This window comes from Colletotrichum spaethianum, assembly GCF_022836535.1.
Source record: "Colletotrichum spaethianum MAFF 239500 DNA, contig18, whole genome shotgun sequence".
Taxonomy (NCBI): Eukaryota; Fungi; Ascomycota; class Sordariomycetes; order Glomerellales; family Glomerellaceae; genus Colletotrichum; species Colletotrichum spaethianum.
The window spans coordinates 721,863-738,473 of record NW_026054788.1 but is presented as its reverse complement, the minus strand read 5'-3'; the positions used below and the strand labels follow the sequence as shown (position 1 = coordinate 738,473).

The window sequence follows — 16,611 nt, the reverse complement described above, 5'->3', positions numbered from 1 at the left end:
ACAGCGAATACAAGCTCGAAGAATATAGTATAATTGTATGAGGTAAGTGTGATCTAATCCTTGGTGTCATGGGGCCCGGAGTCTCCCAACATGGGACGTCGATAACACTCGTCATACCAGACCCCTACTCTTCTTGAACCTCCACTGGTGCGCGCAACATATCTCGTATAAGACGTTCAAGATGGGCGTAGGCACTTTGTGTCTCTGTCCTTCTCGGACGACCTCGCCAAGGATATTCTCATGCTCAATCAGGTTTCCCTGCAAAGTGTTAGCACCCCTCTTCAACCCTTACTCAATGAGTGCAGATCGAGGCAGGCTCACCTTCTCAAAGTCGACTTGCATACTGGGCTTGATATTCTCCTCGATGGGATTGAGCTTGATAGTCTTCTCTATGATATCTTCGGAGATATCGTGGCCTGCCGCTGCTGCCACGGCGAGAACTTCCCTCATAGCCGGAACGACCATCGTATCCATCGTCCTGCCTGTCATTTGCAGCTCGCTGGCATTCAAGCCTGTCAGAGCACAAATCGGGTTGAACGAGGCGTTGTACACCAGCTTACTCCACCGATCGAACTCAACATCCGGCTTATATAGACATGTGGTTTTGCCTCCCGAACTGTAGATCCCCACAAAGCGCTGCGCGGTTCGGTGCTGCTCCTCTCTGTCAAGTTTGGGGTTTTGGAAAGCACCGACGTGAAGCAGGTCGTGCTGTTTCTGTTCGACGACGCCTGTAGAAACTTCATGGGCGTCGATGCGACTTACGCCCGAGAGAACAGTGTTTGAGGGAAACCGGCTGAAGAAGGGCAGCTGGATGTTGAGGCCGTTCTGGATCAAGACGATGACGGTGTGACCAGGAGACACGGCGGGAGCGATGATGTCAGGAAGTTTCGGGCCGGCATCGGGGACGTTCTTGGTGCAGCAGATGATGTAATCGTATCTTCCAGCAGGGCTCGTGTCCGAGATGCTCGGGACAGAGTTTAGGACTGTAAAGATGTTAGCTTTAGTGACGCCACTGGCCGTCATGGCAACACAGATATAGGCATCACAGATATAGGCAGCAGACTCACCTTGGGTAGGCCGCCAATTCTCCAAGTTGCCATGATCGCATGACTTTATCGAGAACCCTTTGCGACTCACGTGTTCAAAATTGGAACGGAGTACGGTAGTGACTTCCGCCAAGCCTCCTCGCTCGAGGTTGAGCGCGGCTATTGTGCCGATGCCACCACCGCCCACGAGGAGCACTCGTGAATTGCCCATCATGACTTCACTGGCTGATGATGGGCGTGAGGGTCTAGCAGATGGCGTGAAGCTCAGAAGCCTGTGCAAACAGTACAACCGCGAGAGGCATCAACCAAGGCCAAGAGACAGTCTTGGTCTGCAGGATGGGCTGGCGAGGATTTGATGGCTGACGTGGTTGCCCTGCATACAGTTATATCGACTTGTTTGGAAGTGAGCTGGGCATATGAGGCCCTATTTGGCTCGATCGTTAAGGGTCACAAGCGTGTTCTAGATACAAATGGTGCGAACGTGATGTTTCCAGGCGCGCGCCGGAACCGGGCCGGCGCTTGGCTGGCGGTTACCCCGCGATACCCCGCGGTCTTGGCCCCACCAAACGTTGGCCAAAAAGCCCGGCCCGGTCTCCCACCAGTCCGCGAGCCCGGGTCTGCTCTGGTGTGCTCAAGACGCGATTGATCACGTTTGGCCATCGTTTCCGGATTGGTTAGTGTGCCTGTTGGCACGACCGCCGGCAGCCTGCCGCCCCATGGGCCACAACTCACGGCATCCTTACACAGTCTCTCTCGATTGAAAGTTTCGCAAGCAAAGGCAATATGTTCAGACGAGTTGGCCTGGGCGCACTGGCTCAGGAGTGTTGGTGGAACGAGCATCACTCTTTTCTCCAAGTCTACTATGTAGACATTGAGTGTGTTACCCTTTCCAGCCGGTCGGGCTTTCGAGCTGTTCATTTCAAGATTTGACTTTCAGTGAACCTGGAACTGGGGACCACAAAATATCGTTGCTAAGCCCGGAGTCAAAAGACGTTGACATTAAGTGAGGGTGGCTTTTGAAGGTACGGGTTGCGAAGGAACGTGCCTGTTGGACATAACCTAAGAGAAGAGAGAGAGGGAGAGGCCTTCATCGCACTGTTGGTGGGAAAAGCCAGTTGTCCTCACGCAGTGACGATTTCAACGAGGACAGTCTGCGCTATGAGATTTACTAAATTGTCGAAGAAAAAAGGAGGGAAAAAAGAAGAAGAAGAAAAAAAGTGCTGTAGCGTCCCTGGGATGTCGGTGCGTTCTGGCGCAAAGTGACGCGAAACGATCTGGTCGACTGGTGATGGCTGAGGCTGACACCGAACCGACCCGCGCTGGCAAGGACTGCACGTGCCACTGCCGCAATCTCGTTGGTTCCTGGCATGGGATGTTTCAATGAGTCTTCTTCCCAACGCAACCAACCTCACTGACCCCTCCTTTCTTTACACCTTTTTTCTTCCCCCCGATCGCTCCCGCACTCCCGCAGATACGCAGACAGACCGCAAACCTTCGCAATTGCCCTTTTAAGATTGCTTGGCCTTACCGCCGGGTATACGCAGAACCAGGAACCATAGTCGGGAGGAGCTGTTTCCCCTTGGAGGCGGGCACCATCGGAACTCTCTCATCCCGCTCGAGTCTCTCACTTCCCACCCCATACCGCAACCCGATACCCAATCAGAAGCACAAAAATGGCACGCCAGGCCGACGTCGCCGCCGCTGCCTCTACTGGGGCAGCAGCCGCGGCCCCGTCTCCTCGCGACCGCATCATGGCGCACATGAACCAAGACCACAAGCGGGAGCTCTCCCTCTACCTGCGCCATTACGCCGGGCTCGGTCGCTCCGCCGCCACAGCGCCGTGGCTCAAGGACGTCACGCTCGAGGCCATGACCATCGCCGCGGGCGGGCTCGGCGGCAAGGAGTACCGAGTCGCCTTTGACCCTCCCCTCAAGTCATGGGCCGACATGCGCCCCGCCGTCGTCGAGATGGCGCGCGCGTCGCGGCAGGCGCTGGGGGACAGCGACATCACCGTCCAACACTTTGCGCCGCCGCAGGGCTTTGACGTCGTGGTGTTTGGGGCCGTCTCGTTTTACTTTGTCTGCTGGCTCACGCTTGGGTTTGTGCTGCCCGGCACGCCCATTTGGTCCTTCCTCCACAGCGTCTTCCCCGGCGGGCCTAGGTTTTATCGGTGGCTGGTCAAGTCCATCTTCCTGCCCGTGTTGGGCATTCATCTTGCGGAATGCTACTGGTTCCACCGGACGAGGCTCCAGAAGCACGGCATCGAGTTCGGCACGGGTCTCTGGTGGACGTGGATTGGGAGTCTGTTCTTCGAGGGATTGTGCGGCTTCAGGAGGTTCGACGCCATTGTCGTCGCCAAGAAGAAGGAGAACGCGGACAAGAGTCACTAGGCCTTTCGTGCGAGGAGGCCAAGTCCCGAAGCTTTCCATCACCGCGAGTGAGCTTCTCAACCACCTTGCGCTACGCACACGACACATGGACCAGAGACGCTGCCAGCTACAACCGGACACGGTCTGGGCAGTGTTTCCAAGCCTGTTAACCTCCACAACTACCACGAGTCTGTCTCGAATGTGCTGGCATCAGGCAAGACGCAAGGCTGCTTGGTGGCCGTCTCCGCAAAGCCTCGCAAGCCGAGGTTTTGGTTGATGGGAGGGGAAGTTGCTGGTATCTGATTACCAGCCGAGGAAGTGTGCGGAAGAAGCCACAGATGTGCGTCAGTCAGCACCGCCGGGCTACCCGGAAGCTAGTCAAGGGTCACGACGATGAGTGTAATGTTACTCGACGTCGATAGTCACGAGAAAGACGTCCATGTCATAGGTAGACGCGTTCTCGTGGCACCGACGAATATGTACCAAAACCAAGCATCATTTGCGTACCAAGCTTGCTGTGCTCTTGCTTGAAGTGCACAGCCATGTTCATATTGACTCCAAGCGACGTCGTAGGAGGGAACCGTGGCAATGCGGAAAAAGACGGAGACGGGCGTTGTCGTGTGGTGGTCAAGCGAGATGAAGTTTGTGTGAAATCCAGGCGCGAAATGATGAATCCGGGATGTTATTTGCTCCTGCCATGGCACGATGATCACTGACACCTTCGCGTGGAGGAAGGAGACCCACTTGATTGACTTCTCTTGCCTGCCGATCACATCCTTAGTACCTAGCTACCACAAACTTTCTGCGAACTCATTTCCCAACATTGTGCCACTCCTACAGCCTCGTCCTAGACGCGGCAACGGATGCCAACATCCGTCACCAGCGCCATGGCTCCTTTGTCAAAGGTTTCGATCTTATCAACCTGACAGGGACAGACCTCATTGAGCGCTTTTCCCTGAGTCGCGACTTGTCTCTAAGTCAAGCAGCCGAGGCCTGAAGAAGTTGCGTGACGAGCCCGACGTATACTTTCGAGAACAGGCGGCGCTAGCGCGATGCATGGCTGGTCCGCATCTTGTCGTCCACGTCTGTGCTAACCTTTTCGAAGGTACAGTTGCGAAATGCCAATGGTTGACGGGACTTCGACTGCGTTCGATCGAAGCGTCGGCCTTCCGTTCTCGAACCGACACATGCACGGGTGCGAGCCGCCAATTTGTTTGCTCGAGGACCGCCCACCTAGGCCAAGAGTGGCAATGCATTGTCCAATCGCAGCTTGCCTGGGGCCTTCCCCATGCTTCTCGACATCGAAATTTCGGCCTCAAAGCCTCAAGACCTACATATCCTTGAGCTCTACTTGCACAACATTAGGTACATGGTGAGTGGTCCGCATCATCACCGCAACAGCATATGCATGTCAGTGCATCAAGAGCGCTTATCAAGGCAGCTTTCTTTTTTGGACCGCCGCTCTGTTGGTGGTTGGGCAGTGTGGCCCAATGGCGTTCAGACAAACACTGCAATCTCGTTATTACTGTTTTCGACCATGGAATCGAAATTTTTGTTGGAACATTGTGATATGATCGCAGATGCAGAGGGCGCAGTCACCGAGATGCAAAAGGCGCAACGCACAGCGCCTAAGATCATCAAGAAAATGGAACGATGCGTCATAGACAGACACGCTAGTCTCCAACATGATGCAACTCCTATTCTCAGCGGTGTGCATACAAACGGCCAGCCGGCCATTGCCACTCTTCGTTGCATTTTTGCAAATGCCGCCAAAGCTACATGACGCCAGCACAGAAGAACACTGCCTCTTGGCCGCCTTGCTTGTTAACCCCCCTTCTGAAGCCTGCGGGGCACACCACCGTCCAAAAGACTACCGGCGCCGTGTTCATCGTCCATGCGTTGTGCCGAGCGGGGCTTCCCGTTCTCGAGGCTCTATCTGGCCTCAACGGCGTCCAAGGGATCGGCTAGCGATAACCTTCGAGCGGATCTTTCTGCACCTAGCTGCTAGGCGGACCCCGAGCAACTCACTTTCGGCTGTTTATAAGCGTAGCCGAAGTCATTTGTCGTGCGACGTTGAGTCCGGTAACCTCCACTAGCCATCCCCAGTCTTCAGGCCGAGTACGGATATGTGTTGGCTGCCCAGATTCTGTGAGTCCCGTGCTGGGGTTTCCCTGGCCGTCGGAGCTTAGCAGAAGAACGCGTGGCCGAGCTTTCAACAGCCTTCCTGGCGCTTTCTTCCAGTGGGCGGGCATCTCGCTTGCTCGCATTTCTCTCATTGGTGACCCTCAGCCCTGCTCTGCACTCACCAAAACCTCGTCTGGTCTCGAGTGGAACTCAATTCGAGAGAACGGGTAGTTAGAACCGTTACCACCACGCCAAGGCAAAGGCCCAGACCTGGGCAAGGTCGAAGCCAGATCTTCTACGCTCGGTTTTGCTGTCAACGCGCATGGTTCAATGCTGTATTCGTTCATCGCACGCGCTACGATAAGCCTCCTGCTTTGATAACAGTCGCAGCATTGACGTTGGAAAAGTCAAACAGTGTCGATGCTAGGCTGACTTTCCCAGCAAAACCAAAAGGTGCCAATCCTCTTGGCATTGTACCCTAACCGGCCTTGGCACATTTGTGAGCTTACAGCAGCACTGGTTTCCTCTGCAATCATCTCTCGCTTGCACGCGCTTGCATGCGCTTGCTGTTCATGACCGGCGTATTCTCTTCGCGACGCATCCCTTCTTGGGAATAGTATGAGGGGTTTTCTATTCTTTATTTACTAACCAAGAGAGCCCATGGGAGAATAGGCCAACCGAGCCACCGACTGCAAGAGGGTCCAAAATAGCAGTACAGCAAGTTATGGCACTGCCGCGTTGGTCCAGTGACCCCGCTCGATGTTAGCTCTCGTTTGCGTGACGCTCACCTAGGTTCACCGCTGTTGCGGACCCCTCCGTCCATGCATGGAAGCCGTCTTACTCCACCCGCATGCTGCGAGTTGAGCTCTTGGGATTCCAAGTAGTTTTCGAGATGCATATGCGGTTGTCACTCTGCATTCGATAGCCGCACCTGGCTGAGAGAAAAAAGGAGCCACTTCCCGATGTGGGCTCAATATAAATTCTTGGTAGGAATTGGCGCAAACATGTGTCCCCGATTTGAACACGCTTGCGAGGTAACCCAGCTAGCTGGGCCGATCCCCACCGGCCGCCCTATTTTAGCCAAACTATGAGGCTCTATTCTGTATGACTAAACCATTTCATGAACCAGCCTGCCATCCGCTCCTCTCTCCGCCAGTAATCTTCAGAAGGACAGGGTTCCCTGCGCTATACAGGTGGATGGACGACGCAAGACCAGCCCGGCTTTCAAGGAGAGCCCACTCCGGCGCGAGCTAGTAGTCTGGGGGACCCATCGTGACGATGGGACGGTTGAAGGGGACATCGCGCATTCAATGGAAGCGTTCGGAAGAGGGATGGGTCGTTCCCTCAACGAGCATGGTATATTATGGTATCAGCAAACTTCGTTGACATAAAGACGGGGTCAAGGCCATCTCCGAGATTGCGAGGCTGGCTGGATCACGGCGTTCCTCTTAAGTCCCATCTACCCGCAGATTTAAGACCAACCGGCCCCGTCTCCGGTCTCCTCGGTTTCACCCTACCCACCTCAGGTCTTTGGTCTCTCGTTAGTTGAGCGGCATCAGCATCAACATGAGAGTCCAAAGCAGCCTTCACAACCTCCTGAGGGTCGTGGTTGTTACCTCATGTCTCGTTGTCGCCAACCCGATCTCACCTCGCTGGGCCATCGGTCAGTCGATCACGACGACTAGCGGTCCGGTCGAAGGACACGCTGCCTCCGACGCAGACGAGGTACGCATGCAAGAATGCTGTGTGCGACGGCGGGTTTACTAACCAATCTCACTAGGTGTCCGAGTACTTGGGTATTCCGTACGCCGAACCGCCTGTCGGAATCTTGCGCTTTCAGCCTCCCGTCAGGTACACCGGTTCCTCTTTGATCAACGGCTCGGCATTTGTATGTCATCTCTCCGACTTTTCTCATGTTTTGTATCCCGTTTGGCAGCTAACAAGTATTTCATCAGGGAAACCAGTGCATGCAGCCGTCAAGTGCAGCTGTCAACGTCGAAGCGATCAAGCAGCTTGGAGTTCCCGCCTCTGCTGCTGATGTTACCAAGGTGCTCGCGGACACGGGCTCCCAGAGCGAGGACTGCCTGACCTTGAACGTGTGGACCAAGCCACAGACGGGCGATGCGAAAAAGGCTGTGCTCGTCTGGGTCCACGGCGGCGCTTTTGTCTCTGGTAAATATGCAATCGTCTGAACAAAAGCTGAAAGTCTATATAACGTTCTGACTCGGACTATAGGTAGTTCCCGGATCCCAGCATACAATGGAAAGTTCATTGCCGACCAGGATGACGTCGTTGTGGTGTCCATGAAGTGAGTTTCCGCCGATTTTCGGTCTTTGGAAAAATTGCCAGTGCTGACGCGGCTCAACCTCGAAGCTACCGCCTCAACATCTTCGGCTTTCCAGGAAACCCCGTCTCCGCTCCTAATCTTGGATTCCTCGATGTCCGTATGGCCATGGAATGGGTTCGCGACAACGTGGAGAAGTTCGGCGGCGACGTCAACAGAATCACCATGTTTGGCCAGTCTGCCGGAGGATCTATGGTCGATTACTACTCTTACGCATACGCGTCCGACCCCATCGCTAATGGTTTCATCCCAATGAGCGGCGTTGCCAATGGATTTGGCATATATACTAACCAGTCCGTGCAAAACAAGTGGTTCCAGATTTCAATGTTTGTTGGTTGCGGTAGTAACTTGACCGACCATAATGCTGTTTCTGACTGCATGTCGAAAAAGAACGCAACCGAGATTATTGCCAGCCTAGCGAACACTACCAGCCCTGTCTCAACTGGGCTCACGTTTGCGCCCGTAGTGGATGATCATCTCATCTTTGCCGACTACAGTGTCCGTAACTCGGCCAAGGCGGGATATCTCATCGGCAACACTGAGAACGAAGCTGGTTTATTCAAGATCGGAGCCCCTGCTGTAAACGAAACTTACTGGTATGGGTTCAACCTCGTTGCGTATAACTGCCCTGCCGCGAGAAGGGCGGCACGAGCAGTGTCTGCTGGGTATCCCACGTGGCGATACCGTTATTTCGGCGACTTTCCCAACATGGCCGTCACCACGACGCCGCCTAGCGGAGCATGGCATGCATCCGAGGTTCGTCACGCTTTCTGCTTTCATCAAAATTCTGGGCTTAAGACTCGTCAACTGACACAAATTAGCTCCCTGTTCTCTTTGACACTGTACCACAAGAGGCAATCGGAAGCACGGAGCAGGAGGTTGCCGTCGGTAAATACATGCGTGGTGCATGGGCGGCCTTCGCCAAAGACACGAAGTCTGGTCTCCTCAACTACGACTGCAATGGATCGTGGCCGATGTACAAAGAAGACGGCACCACTCTCAACCGTATCTCCTTTGAGAACCAGACCGGCACGAGTCTGGCCCCTGGAAACTCTTACGACGGGCTCTGCGCGCAAGTGGGAATCCCCATTTCTTGAGCTCTCCGTTGACAATCTGGCCCGAACTTCTTCAATTCAACTGTACATATTGAACTTGACATACAATATATGATACCAGATAGAAATTTAGTATTCTTTAACCTCCTCTTCGCCAAGTGCCTGGATTTGACCTGTCGGACTAATGTCTACAGGAAAACTCCCCACCGTCTAGGTGAACAACACTAAGCATGATCTGTATTAGCCCGCGGTTAGCAGTCATATCAAATCCGCATGTTCGTTTTCGTAACTTCCATAACCGCGGGTCTTTTCCACTTTTTTGCGTTACGACAGCCATTGGTCATTGAAAGTTGAAAGCCAAACACGGAAGAGTATCTAGCAGGAGAGAAGCATAATTACTGGTCACACATCTGTTAAGCTTGTTCAAGATCCTAATGTATTTACAATTCATCTCGATGCGAATGTGTTTATTGATACCACTCAGTCGCCGTGTTGGTCCGAGTTTGCGGACTAGAGCAAACGAATAAAAAATATCGAGGAAACCCGTATCGATATTGCTTACGCTTTCGATTCGATAAAAAAAATAGAGACTGTCCCAACATCCTATTCTAGATGGGAGATCGCCTTGTTATATGTGATCCCAGCTGGAATACGCAGAGAACATTCTCAAGATCAGTCTCAAGGCCTTGTGGCACTCTGGGTGTTAAGTGAACATGCTTCAGAGGAGGAAGAGCTATGAAGGCAAAAGTTTTTTGCTATTTTCTGTTTCTTATGGTTCTACCTTCAACGTATAAAAGTGCAATTTATATATCCTTGAGCAAGTACAATGCACACTCTGCCCAAAGGCGTTCTCAATAGCCCTGGGTGCCTTTCACTTGCAACTATGATCTGATCATCTCACCGTACCTCAATGCATGTTTGCTTCAAACAGCCAGACAATATGTTCAATTGATTGGTCAGTATAGGTGGCAGACGCGACTTGTCTTGAAGAGCAGTTGCCTGTATCGGGCACGGAAAGCAAAACTAGCGTTGTAAAGTGAGACGTCAATCGTGATCAACGAGAACTCAAGCTTAGCGACCTTTAATGGCTACCTGCGATTTGATACAGTACCAAATATAGTATTCAGGTGGCTTCGATTTTTTTCAGACTATGTCACGCTCTTAGCGTACAGCACAGTCAAATGATTCTGCGGGAGGTATTTTCTCGGTGACTGGTAATGGTGGGTCCATCGGGACAGCGCTCGCCGTCAGGTTTGTCACGACTCACTCACCACGGTTTCACGGACTGTCGGACCCATTTTTGAAGGACACCGTTTCTGAATCGTTCCTCTTCCATCTTTACACCTCAATTTGTTGCCTCATCTCCCTGCGCATCGATTCCCTCAATCCCCGAGCGCTTTTAGTCATAATCTGCTCATATTCTGCTCGGGAAAGAATGTACGTCAGACCAGGCTCTCAAGACTACCGATGTGCCATTTGCGGCGGCCCTTTCCGGACACTCGCGATCGCCCATCGTTCAAGATCGCAAGACGAGAAACGTCCAAAGCGGTTAAAAGGGTACCTGGCCTTGGAAGACGACTACCGGGGACTTGACCCTTACTATTACGATGAAGGAGACGTTGCTTGGCTGGGTGAAGCTCGGGTTCTTGGATTCAACTCGTCGGCAGGGATTGACACGACCAGAGCCTTTATATCGGGCGTCGGAAGGGTTGAGCCAACGTACGGGCACTTCATAATAACGCCAGAGAACAGAGGGGATGACCCGAATGTGCCTGAGCCCGACCAGACGCAACTTTACTGCTATTTCGACACAAGTCAGCATGGGCCGGTTCTCCCGTTTCACCCATGTTGCTATGAGCTGCTCCTTTTGAACTTCTCCATAGAGCACAACATTAAGGCTACCCAGCTTGACAAAGACATACTGTACAATGTCATGTCTGAATTAGTGACAGAGCCATACTCCCTATTCTTGGGTCTGGACTATGGTGTGGACATGAGCAGAGCTTTCGAACCCAAGCCTGGCAGGGACCTTATCACAGTCATTCCGCTAATCAGTGACGAAGTTTCGGGCACGCTTTATGACCTGAGCGGGTTCGCCGCTATGAGATCATTCGATCTCGAGGAGTACTCTTCTGTCCTCGGCAACATTCCATCAGCGGCCTCGGAGTCTTTCGCCAAGTTACCCTTGGAGGTCCTTACTCTGATTGCCTCGTTCCTCGACACAAAGTCCATTTTCCAGCTCATGACAACTTCACCCATGGTCTTCTCAGCCGTCATGCACAATCGACCTTTCTGGAGGTGCCACCTCAAAGACTGGTATCGATGGTACTTCGAGTGGCAGAAACTTCTTCAGGAAGACACCGAGCCCTGCGTCCAGAGAGCAGACTTGATGCAAGTCGCCTTCAACCTCAGCAGACCAGAGCGGTCCGATCTGATTTCAGGTATGATTATGTCGAATAGACGACGTATTTGGGGGATTTGCGATCGGCTTGCCCAGCGTTATGCGTTACGGCACCGGCTGGAACATCGGTACTTGGCGAAACGCTCAGAATCAGCGGCTTAGGGCCTGTTCGGTGCAATCAACTTGGCACGATATAAAATCGACAGACCGGTGCAAGATTATATATGAAGAATGCATATTGGAAAAAGTACGGAAAGGCGTTCTCGTCGCCCACTTTCACCCCCAGATTCTTAGCCATATGATGCGACGCATTGACGCCGGCAACATCACCGTGGGCCGGACGGGGTAGCCACATATTAGGTCTGCTTCTACGTTTGTCCATTTTCATGCCGCAACAATGTCTCTATGTCCCTCATGAGGCAGGGGAATTTTATACAAAAAGTGAAATCGTCTGGGAGCTGAACTTCGTTGTCCCGATTGGAGCCAATTCGACTTGAGCATAATGTGCCTTCGCCATAACCTTCTAATCACTTGACAACTTGCAAGGTTGGTAGTGTTCTTCACGACAGAAGACCTATCTATGCAGAGATGTTGTTGCGAAGCTCCCACTCGTAGGCGGCGAGGAGAAAGGGACCGACACCACGGGTGTCGTTGTCAACGGTAGGAATACCAACATAGTACTACAGGTGCGAATCAGCAAGATGTGGTTCTCATATGCGGTTGACGTGGGAGGGTTAGGTGGGATATTCCTACCTCAAATGAAGCATCACTGTTCAAAGAACCTACCTGAACGGTAGCAGTCCACGTGACAGTGCCGTTGCAGTTCTTAGTGACGAAGTCGGTGACAAGGTGCGTGTAGGCCTTTGTGGCGGGCTCGAGGTAAGTGGCCTCGTCGATATAGCCGAGACGCAGCCCGGCGAGCCAACCCCAGGTGAACATGGCGGCTGCAGAGCTCTCGAAGTAGTTGCGCTCCATTCCGGGGTAGGGTTCGTTCATGACGAGCCACCAACCGTTGGATTCGGGGTCCTGTGCGCGCTTGAGGGCGGCGGCAAGCGAGGTGTAGTAGCCGACAAGACGCTTGTAGCCGGGGTGTTCCTTGGGAAAGAGATCGAGGACCTCAATCAGGGACATGAAGTACCAACCGACGGCGCGGTTCCAGACGAGTGGTGAGGCTCCCGTCTCAGAGTTGGCCCAGACAGCCTCCTTGCCCTCATCAAAGCCGTGGAAAAGCAGGCCAGTCTCAGGGTCGCGGAGAGCTTCTTCGATCTTGTCCCACTGAAGGACGATATCGTCCCAGGCGGTGGTGTTATCCGCGTCAAAGATGGACGTGTAGTGGGCGTAAAAGGTATCGGCCATATAGATGCCATCTAGCCACATCTGGTTCTTGTAGGTGGGTGAGCGGTGCCAGAAACCACCCGTAGGGGTTCTGGGGTGCCCTTCGAGCATACCGCGGATAGTATCGGCGGCGATCTTGTACTTCTCCTCCCCGGTGCGTTGATACCAGTAGAGGATGTTACGGCCAATGCGATAGTCGTCGAGAGAATAGTGATCGGTGCGGAAGCCGGGGATAGTGCCGTTCTCGGTGACGACGAGGCCGTCGATGCGAGAGCGATACCAAGCGAGCAAGGTCTCGTTTTTGGTGAGCTCGTAGACGGCCTCGACACCGGTGTAAAGAGCGGCGCGCCCATACCAATAATCACGCTGGGCCTCGTTGTTGTTGAGAATCCATGAGTCGATGATGCGGCCTGCGAGAGGCTCGTCGACGTCCCTCCCAACTACGGCTACCGCTGCGGCGCCTGAGGCAAAAAGAAGAGCAGAGGCAAGCTTCATTGCGACGAGTTTCAGCTGCTGGAATTGAAGCTCTTGAGCGGCATCGGAAAACTACAAAAACCCTGGTGGCAGACGCCATCTTTATACTAGTGGTGCAGCTCATGGCCTCTCCCAAGTTGGGTCATGGTGCCTGAGATTTGCAGACGCATATGCCAGGGGTAGCTCTCCAATATTGGTTTCCTGAACGCGGAGGCGTAGAAGGTTGTCTTTCTTGGCCCGAATTACTTGTAATTAGTAGCGGCCTGCATATGCACAACGTAAAGCGGGTCAACGGCCACCAAGAATGACTTTTGTCGTTGGCAGCGCAGCATTGTGCCAGGGTCCTGCCTATCAGGGCAGAGTACGATAGAAAGGAATGATAACAGCGATGAAAGAGACGTGGAAAAATAGAGTCCGATACGAGATGAGCTTTGAGGCTCTCCCCACTCCCAGAGCTTGGCTAGGCCTTGGCACATGAGGGGAAAGAGCACGACAGGTCTATTGGAAAATCTGATCCGGTTGATAGCAGACAGCTCAACTTGGCCCTCCTGAGTGGCGTGGAGAAGAACATATCCCAACCTGAGTGTTTCTCTACCGGTTGTGGCGATACTTGTGACGTTAAAGATCAATGATTGAGGCTCGGCGTAGTTCGATTACTATGCGCAATTGTTGACCAGGAAGATGCCGAGTCTGCCGTCTCCCGAGGAGCCAAGGGTTTCGGCTGACTGAGGCTTCAACTAAAGACGGATAATCTTTTCTCCTCAAGTGCATGTCCAATAACTTGGCGTGCAGTAGGAGCCTGGAAGTTTATCAGAATGAAGCAGGGTGAGTTCTAGGCAGTGCCGTAGATACTGAGGCTTCTTGACATCGTGGCGGTGCACCGGAAATGAATTGTTTGGCTTTGGATGTGCAATAGTGTGTGCTTCAGGGCCATCGTCCAGAATATTCGATAACTCGAACAACGAAAGTGGTTGTTAATCAGCGCAGGCTGTGCTTTCTTCGTTGGATGACAAAATCGCATTGCCTAACTCGAGCATCAGAGGAAACCTTTGCAAGTTTCAACTTTTCCTAGAATCTTCAGACGCTTTTGTTTGATATGCAATTGGGTAAATGAACAGTAAAGTGTTGATAGTTCGTAATGTCATTATGGAAACTTTTACTGGCAATCTGTAGTCCGAGAACTGCATGTACATGCGCTCGCCTTCGAGAACTTTAAGGCACACGAAACCTGATCGGTCAGAGTAGATGAAAGGGTTTAGTGAAAAATTTTGAAACGCTGAAGAAAGGCACTAAGTGAGTGATATTGAGGAAGAGAGCAAAGGCAATAGAAATCCTCCTGCTGATGGGGTGTGCTGGCAGCGATGGTTTCGAGGTTGGTTTCGGTGAATAAAGACACACTTTAACAGTGCAAACAAGCAGGTCTCTCTTGCCATCCTTTCACCACAAGTGTCTGTAAAAATCCTGGTTGAAGATCCACTCTCTGGACCTCTTATTTTCAGTCTAGGCCGGTACTTTCACTATTTGTAGTTGGTGAATTTAGTGAGTTATCTGACCTTCCTATGTTGCTTACATTTTCACCGTCTTTGTGCCCAGATGGGATAAACAACACTCCATGACGGATGCGAACTCAGCCTCTCTGTGGTGTGTCACGCGCGATAGCATTTACATAATGCTTCTTTTTCGACATAATAATGCTTGGCTGTGTATGGTGACAATATAACGAGACGATGCAGACGACCAGGTAGGCGAATTTAGGACGGCCAACAGCACATTAGCTATTGCGACGACGATGGATATGTTCTTCTATGATATTGTCACTTTACAGTAATTGTCGATAAAACACCATACAGTAGAGTTCTTTGTTTCATTTGAAGGTTGGATTTGTTATATGCCCCTAAGATGCTTGATGAGGCAAGCAAGATCATGCTAATCAAACCGAAACCAGACTCTTCAAAGAATGACAACGCCTTTACCGAATGATACTGCTTTCACTTGATCGTCGACTTGTAGTATCTTTTGTCATTTAGCATTGATACTAGCCTTCCAAAAGAACAGGGGAATGATTTGCGACCGCTTATTGCTACGGAGAAGAACTTGGGTGCCATATGCAGAAGAAAAAGACGATCTGAGAAATCCCGTTGGATGAGAGATACCAACAGGGGTACCACTTCTAGTGATGTCCTGCGCTTAGGGAGTACGTACATGCCCTGATTCCTCAGGATGAGAGCCCAAAAGTTGACACCGGCATTGACAGTTGCACACCACAAACTCTAAATGAACATCTTGTAGAGCTTTGTCTCGTAATTACATCGTCCCTTCTTCGATTCTCATTTTCTTCGCGCCATCAACACAGATTCTCAACGCCATTGAAGCCAAAGAGAATGGAGGAAACACACACCGACCAACAATCCGACACACCGTGTTGTACACACCGACATCCGTAATCAGGAAGAACCCGCACTGGCAACGATCACGTGTGATATCTCCTCATGGCCGGTTCCTATCCCCAGCCTGCTTAAGCTGCTGCAACAATGCGTCGACCTGCCGCGTCTTCTCATAAAGGCGGTCCTTAGCTGCGTCATTGCTGCCACTAGCCACAGCCGTCAACGTCTCTGTCACTGTCAACGCCCTGCTCGCAAGGTACTCCGTCAACATGACGGCGTCCGTCTGCGGTACCAACTGTCTAGAATCGGGTTAGCATGTCTGCCTTCCGCATTTTGCCGAGGAACTAGCCCCTCCTTTCTTGACGTGGCATGCCAGGAACCATACCTTTCACCGGAGTTCATTGTTATAATCACCTCTGATTAGAGGATTGATGAGACACTGGAGACGGCCGGCGATGTCCGATTGATGGCGTCTCTTCTTGAGTTCACCCTATTGAGCACTGTTGCAGCCTGCGTACACAAAGTGTGGGTCTAATCTTGTCGATTGGAGTACTTAGTCCGTTTGTGGTTTCCGTCTTTCTCTCGGAGAACATCAATTGAATCGAGTTTCTTATCACCAATGTGAATGGATAAGTCAAGGGATGAAAGCATTACCAGTCGGATATTCAACTTATGTATCTTCCCCCACAGTTTCAAGTGAAGTCATTTTCGATATCGCGCAAATGAGCAGGACCAAATGCATGAGCCCTGGTCCGCGAGATCGTGAGCGGATCCATATGCGCGACATTGCGTACTCCACCGTTTAACCGGGCATGACAGACAGCTGCTCCCCGGATTATCAGATCTTCACGAGGGCCGTCCAGATACCAGAACGTCCAATGAGATTAGCAGACTAGCATCATCCCTCTCAGCCCCTGCACCTGCTATTGGATTCTAGAATGAGGCGAAATATGTGCGACGGGCCCCCTCTCATATCTTCTCAAAGATGTTGTTCGCAAATGCGTGCGCGAGTGCGGGCCTTGATGTGGCAGACATGAGCAGCGACATTTGGGAGATAAAAGCGACGAGCCGTCCCATTC

The 16,611-nt window shown here is 52.1% G+C and overlaps 6 protein-coding genes across 6 annotated transcripts; 3 read left to right on the top strand and 3 right to left on the bottom strand.

Annotated features, from left to right (window-relative positions):
- Window positions 1–111: 111 nt before the first annotated feature.
- On the bottom strand, window positions 112–1,257 carry ColSpa_07320 (uncharacterized protein; the record flags this gene model as incomplete). The annotated part of the gene is made up of 3 exons (XM_049273532.1): window positions 112–258; window positions 322–983; window positions 1,068–1,257. 3 exons carry the CDS (start codon window positions 1,255–1,257, stop codon window positions 112–114), a joined length of 999 nt encoding a protein of 332 aa, XP_049129489.1.
- Window positions 1,258–2,719: 1,462 nt separating this feature from the next.
- On the top strand, window positions 2,720–3,436 carry ColSpa_07319 (uncharacterized protein; the record flags this gene model as incomplete). Its single annotated transcript, XM_049273531.1, has 1 exon — window positions 2,720–3,436. One exon carries the CDS (start codon window positions 2,720–2,722, stop codon window positions 3,434–3,436), a length of 717 nt encoding a protein of 238 aa, XP_049129488.1.
- A 3,669-nt stretch (window positions 3,437–7,105) lies between these two features.
- Window positions 7,106–8,980, top strand: ColSpa_07318 (cholinesterase; the record flags this gene model as incomplete). Its single annotated transcript, XM_049273530.1, has 6 exons — window positions 7,106–7,264; window positions 7,320–7,427; window positions 7,495–7,711; window positions 7,775–7,847; window positions 7,913–8,639; window positions 8,705–8,980. The coding sequence occupies 6 exons, from the start codon at window positions 7,106–7,108 to the stop codon at window positions 8,978–8,980; spliced, it is 1,560 nt and encodes a 519-aa protein (XP_049129487.1).
- A 1,891-nt stretch (window positions 8,981–10,871) lies between these two features.
- ColSpa_07317 (uncharacterized protein) lies at window positions 10,872–11,688 on the top strand (the record flags this gene model as incomplete). The annotated part of the gene is given in 2 exon segments (XM_049273529.1): window positions 10,872–11,379; window positions 11,399–11,688. The coding sequence occupies 2 exon segments, from the start codon at window positions 10,872–10,874 to the stop codon at window positions 11,686–11,688; spliced, it is 798 nt and encodes a 265-aa protein (XP_049129486.1).
- Window positions 11,689–11,917: 229 nt separating this feature from the next.
- ColSpa_07316 (UPF0061 protein) lies at window positions 11,918–13,169 on the bottom strand (the record flags this gene model as incomplete). Its single annotated transcript, XM_049273528.1, has 2 exons — window positions 11,918–12,019; window positions 12,126–13,169. The coding sequence occupies 2 exons, from the start codon at window positions 13,167–13,169 to the stop codon at window positions 11,918–11,920; spliced, it is 1,146 nt and encodes a 381-aa protein (XP_049129485.1).
- A 2,466-nt stretch (window positions 13,170–15,635) lies between these two features.
- ColSpa_07315 (uncharacterized protein) lies at window positions 15,636–15,934 on the bottom strand (the record flags this gene model as incomplete). Its single annotated transcript, XM_049273527.1, has 2 exons — window positions 15,636–15,831; window positions 15,918–15,934. The coding sequence occupies 2 exons, from the start codon at window positions 15,932–15,934 to the stop codon at window positions 15,636–15,638; spliced, it is 213 nt and encodes a 70-aa protein (XP_049129484.1).
- Between the last annotated feature and the right edge of the window lie 677 nt (window positions 15,935–16,611).